Source organism: Vipera ursinii, assembly GCF_947247035.1.
Source record: "Vipera ursinii genome assembly, chromosome: 3".
Lineage (NCBI taxonomy): Eukaryota > Metazoa > Chordata > Lepidosauria > Squamata > Viperidae > Vipera > Vipera ursinii.
The window spans coordinates 166566001-166572000 of NC_139516.1; the positions used below are offsets into that span (position 1 = coordinate 166566001).

General features: G+C 37.6%; 1 protein-coding gene across 1 annotated transcript in view; it reads left to right on the forward strand.

Moving 5' to 3' along the window:
- LAMA3 (laminin subunit alpha 3) overlaps window positions 1-6000 on the forward strand; it is a gene marked incomplete at its 3' end in the record, with an annotated part of 133459 nt that overhangs the window by 92181 nt on the left and 35278 nt on the right. The window contains exons 45-47 of the mRNA XM_083357591.1: window positions 1327-1438; window positions 3615-3782; window positions 4234-4430. Of these exons, the coding sequence (XP_083213717.1) occupies window positions 1327-1438; window positions 3615-3782; window positions 4234-4430 (477 nt within the window). The remainder of the gene's footprint in view (window positions 1-1326; window positions 1439-3614; window positions 3783-4233; window positions 4431-6000) is intronic.

The window sequence follows — 6000 nt, forward strand, 5'->3', positions numbered from 1 at the left end:
TAATAAATGGCAAAATGTTACCCTAATGTCCATATTGTGTGGGGTGGAGAAATGCAGCTCAGATCCAGAAGATCTGAGTTTTGTTCCTGCATCCTGCCGAAGGTATTCCCTTCCATGTGTGGACATCTTTTGGCAGGCAGTTTTTTAGCCAGCCCTAAGGACTAAATTTAATTATTTTAATTGTTCTTAACTTTTGTAATGTATATTGTTATTTTAATTCCTTGTGAACCACCCTGAGTCCTACGGGAGAAGGGCGGTATATAAGTCCAATAAACATAAACATAAACATAAGAGGGACCCCAAATCCAAGTGGAGAGTGGAGAGGCAACACAATAGGAAAGGCAGTACAGGTGCCTCAGGTGGCTGGGGGAAGACTGGTGCATACTCCACCTGACATCTCTCACTCAGGAGTTGAAAACCTGGCATGGATTTTAGCAGGGAGGATTTTCAACTCTTAAAGGGAGCTCCTAGGGTCTCTCTCTGTCATGAGGTATCCCCATTCTGTATCTATACTCTGTCAGCTTAATGACCTTCATAGTCATTTAACAACCACAACCAGGAGTGCCAGGATTGCAGTCATTGAGCAAATCAATTGCATGGGGAATCATGTGACATCTTCCTTAACGACCACTTCACTCAACAATTGAGATTCCAGGCTCAATTTTGGCTGTAAGTCAAGGACTCTCTGTAAGCACCATTTGTTTGGTGCAGCCTTAACTTCAAATAATTGCTGAATAAATTGTTGAAACTCGAGGATTACCTGTAATTGTATCATTTCTTTTATATTTCTGTTTGTCAATGTAATTGACCAGAGATATAAAATCTATAGAAGTGTTTCACTTTGGGTATTCTCTCTGTCACTGTTTGTTAGTGAGAAACTTGGTGATCATCATAGAGTTTCCCCCTCAAAAGTATACTTTGTTGCATCTATCCTCCAAAGCTTTGATTTCTATCTTGAGTAAGCAGATTTCTCACAAGTTATCAATACTTGTTTTTCCATCATGTTTTACTTACGTTTTATTAGTAGTTGCTTATCTTTTCCTTTGCTTTTGTATCTTTATTCTTGTGTGATGTCTGTTTAATAATTCTGGTAAATTTTATGCAATGAATACATTTTTTTAAAAAAAATCTTTTAAGAATAGCTAAAAAATGCCAAATTCATCCTTTGGCCAAATTAGTCATATTAGAATAGCAAATTATGCTAGCTTCTACCAAGACATGTGTTAATGAAGTACAATGGTACATAAGCACCCAAATAAATCAATATTAACTACTTTTAAATCAAACTTTTACTAATGTTATCTCATTTTTATTTCACTATCTTAGGCTGAAGATAATTACAAGAAAGCACAAACTCTTTCAAATAATTTTAGTAAAACTAATCAAAGAGGAAAAGCTTTAATTTCAAAGATCCAATCTATTCTCATCCATATCAATGGTAAGAGTAATGCCTTTTCTTCTACATTAAGGTTGGGGAAATTATGTCAGTCTGCGAACCAAAATAATTCACCAGTACCATAGCAGGCAGTTCTCAATTTGTTTTCTTTCATGCATTTGGGGATTTTTACACTTCATTTAGGCTTTAACCATTTTCTGCTTTACATCAGTGGAAGCTGTTTAAAAATCTTATTGCAGTAGTATTGGGAGCAGTTTTTGAAGTCTGTCTTAGTAAAAAATGTTTATTACTATCCTCCTCAATACCTTGCACTGCAGTAATAAAGTTTTGAAACAGCTTCTATTCACAACAAACTGAATTTATTTAAAGTCTTACACAGCCCCCCCCGAAAAAATGTTTATGCATAATACCCCTAGGAAAAGATGCAATTGGTGCATCAGAGGGTGTTTTGTAAAATATCTTATGGATTTGCCTTCTACATGCTGTTCAAGCAGGAGCTAAAAATCCAGAAGAACTTCCAGATTGTAAACCAGCTCAGTATATGTGAGTATGACCCCACCCAGAGCTAACATATAGGTAAAATATATCTGGTTTCAGAATAATTTCAAATCTACGACTATGCCATTGTGGTAGGGTTCAACCTGGGTCTGTTCCTTCCATCTATTTCCTAACCACTTCCAAGCACTGGGTTAGGACCTTCATTTCCTGTCTGCCCTGTCAAAAGTAGAGGCATACAGGAAAGCTGAATTTGTATACCAATGATGATAGGTCACCCTATATTGACAAATGATCTTTTCTAGCCGCTTAAATTAAATGCTAAATCATAAGGGGAAATGGCTGAGTTCTGCAGTGTCCTATAGCACTCAAGTTCTATGCCTCACCAACTGGAAGTAACTGCTCAAGAAGGAGGAGAATCCCTTAGCCTTGTGTTTGGCTTAGAGGGATACCCCAATCAATGCTGGGTTTCATTCCTTCTTCCCTGGCCTTTAAAAGGTTATCCTCTAGGACAGGGGTCAGCATCCTGAAACAGTGAAAGAGCCACTCGGAACTGGTTCCCTCACAAAAGGAAAAACTGGGAGCCGCAAAAAATGCGTGCACATGCGTGTACATGCGCGCATGTGCAGAACAGGGTTTGACTGAAGAGTGGACACAAGGCGAGATATACACCTACCCTGCATATTTAAATTGATTGGTTGAACCTTTTTAGTCCCACTTTTTTTTTGGACTGCACATGGCAGAGGACTGGGAGCCGCAGGAGACGGCTGAAAGAGCCGTATGTGGCTCCGGAGCCACAGGTTGCAGACCTGTGCTCTAGGGTGACCATTGCAGTTTCCATCTGATACCCAGATCTGAATTCTAGCTGTTATTTATTTATTTATTTTTATTTTAATTCCATTTATATCCCGCCCTTCTCCAAAGACTCAGGGCGGCTAGACAATCCATTTCTTCTAGAGTTCTCTAGATAGTTGCTAACTTACCACCTTCTCTATGATCTTCCCTAGAATGTGGATATTGGAGAATAGTTGTCTAAAACAGCCCAATCATTTGTTTTAAGACATGAGGCAATTTCCCTCCCCCAAGGATATGTTTGTCACCTTCATGAGAGCCATAACATCCATAGACTTTTTATCTTTGACTTGTGGGTTATCCTCTTGATACATAAAAGTGTCACACCTTGCTCATATGACTAAAAGGAGAGGGATCAACCTGGGACATCTGTCAAGGAAGATATATTATTATTCTAGAGCCATGTATTCAGGAGTAAGTCTCATTAAGCTAAATTAACTTTACTTCTGAGAAGCCATGGATAAGACTGCAATGTTTTGATAAGCCTTGTGAACATTGGCAGTTTCTATCGACTGAGATAAATTAGAATGTTATTAATAATTTACTTATAGCATGTTGAACAGAAAGTTCCACCTTTCAAATTTAAAAGAGGGCTGTGCAACTGCCTGCAGGTTCTGTATTTTATCTGATTTTTGACTGGTTTGCTAGGGCTCCAGTCCAAGAAGAGGTCAAAGCAAGACAAAACCTATTATCATTAATATAGTTATTTCTCATATATTTAACAAATTCCCACAAATTGATGTGACTCCTGGAGAGACCTCCAACTGCACTGAAGAGCACCCGTCTGCAATCCTACTTTAAAAATACACCACATATCTTTGTAATAGGTAAAAGTCTCTTATTTATTCAAATTATGTTTTTTTTTTGTCAGTTCTCTTGGGACAGATAGATGACACTTCTACAGAAGGAACTTCTGTGTCTACCAAACACTCTGCAAAAGAGCTTCTGCAAGCTCAGCAAATGATCAATGAAATGAGAAGCCGTAATTTTGGCCAACAGCTAACAGAAGCAGAAAAGGAAAAAGGGAAAGCCCAACACTGTAAGAACTATAAACTGTAAATATTTTGGGTAGAAATGGCTTGATTGGATGAGGTGGGAACAGATGGAGAAAGACTGTTGCCTTATCTGGAAATGCTCACTGAGTTTGTCATGAGTGTGAAAGTAGTTGTGGTTTAATAATGAAGAAAACTGCCAATAGTGACTTCAAAAATATTGTACTTTGTTGCTGCTTGAAACTAGTTCAGGACTTGGGTTGAGCTTTTGCAGTCATATAGACTTTACAGAAAATTTGGAAATATAAAAATATACAGACTGGTTGGATAATTCCTATCTATATTTACGCTTACTAGGCCAGGTGATCTACCCAACTAAAAATAATTTCTGGATGAGAAATTAATTTATAGAAAGACTGTAAGATAAAAGGACTTGAAGGACCTAATGCTCATAGGATATTTGATTTATTCCTGTTTTGCTTTATTCATTCTGCATAGTGCTAGATCGAATAAGGAATGAACTAGAAAAGCGTAAAGCAAACAACCAAGGGCTCATTAAAATTGTGAGAGATTCACTAAATGAATATGAATCCAAGCTCAATGATCTTCATGAATCTTTGAGAGACGCAAAGGAACAAACCAAGCTAGCTGAAAATTTAAATGGAGAAAATAAACGCCTTTTGGAAGAGATTAAGGTAAATCTATCTACCTGCCTACCTACTTACCTATCTAGGCTTATGGTCTTTATGCATGTTGCATTAAATAGGGAAAATTCCATAATTTGGAGAAAATTTGGCAAAAACTGTTGTAAGTGTTAATAGGTCTGTTACCTGTCTCAAGACAATTCTGTAAAAGATCCTGTGAATTAGATTTCTCCTATGTGGTTTTTTTTTGCTATTTTATTTTTTTAGAACGCTATAACATAGTTTACTTAAAGACATATTTAAGCAAATGTTTAGTCATCTGGCATGCCCCAGCCCATTCCTTTTGTCCTGCAAGTACCATGACTGACCCAATCATACCAGGACATGTAAAAATTATTATTTCACGTTCTGTTTCCTTGCCAAATACCTAAGATATTCATCACTGTTCAGTAAAAGAAATAATTATTCAGCAATGAAAACAAGATAGGTTTCATGCAGAATAGCATTTTCTCTTAGTTGCCAAACAGGCTCTTTTCAAAGAATAGACCTCCTCAAGTGGGAGGTCTTTCCTTTTGAAAATAGGCAAGAAAGAGTGAGGCACTGGACTTGTCTAGGGGCTAAATTCAGCCACAAAGTTGTCCTTTCAGGGCAGGGCGATGGAAACTTCACCTCTGATATCCATGTCTCCATTCAGAAAGACAAAGCATAACTAAATCATGCACTAAGTGGATTGACTTTAGGGGATAAAAGGGACCTCATTCAAGTCCTTGAGGGCCATATGAACCCAGACGTTTGGTAATTTAAGCACCTAACAGCAGCATATGACCAAGGGAGAAAAATTCACAGAGATCCTCATAAATGAGGTTTAATGCCAAGTTACAAAATTTTAGTAACTAGAAGAGTATAGACCAGTCCTAGTTTGTTAGTGAATACATGAAGATGGAGTGTTGATGAACTGTTTGAACTTCTTTCTCACTGAATCCCTAACAAATGGATTGACATCTCGCTTAAGGGGCAAGACTGAAGCATCTGTCTTCTATTTAGCTGCCATGTTTTGAAAATCTCTCTCTTCTTTCCCAGACTCTGAGAATTCCGATACCTCACAGAACAATGCCTCTGTTTAATTTATTTATTCGCTGAAGATGTTTCTGAGGAAATAGCTCAAAAGAAAAACCCTTCACTTTCATACCTCATGATCTACTGTCATTTTATACCAAATCTACATTTCCACCTTCTTAAAAAATGTTATACCATATCACCAAGTGAGATTATGAGGCAGATATTGGCTGAATTGCAAACCTTCTAATGCTTTTCATTTCTCTTCTGGAATCAGCCCAGCCACTTTCACCCCAATCATATTGATTTTAACCATTCCCAAGTACTGGGAGAGCAGTGGGTAGCCCTTCACTATTTTCAGGAAGTTGTTTTTCCATTGTTGGCCCAGTCGTCTGGAGTGGCTTCCTATGAGAAATGTGTTTGGCCTCAGTGCTGATAGAAGCTGTTTGAAACAAAGCTTTAACAGAAAGCACTTAGGAGATGACACCAAACCTTCACCTCTTTTGGAGTTTAGGATTGTCTGTTGGCTTTGTTTTATAAATTTCTATTGTTATTGTTTTCCTTT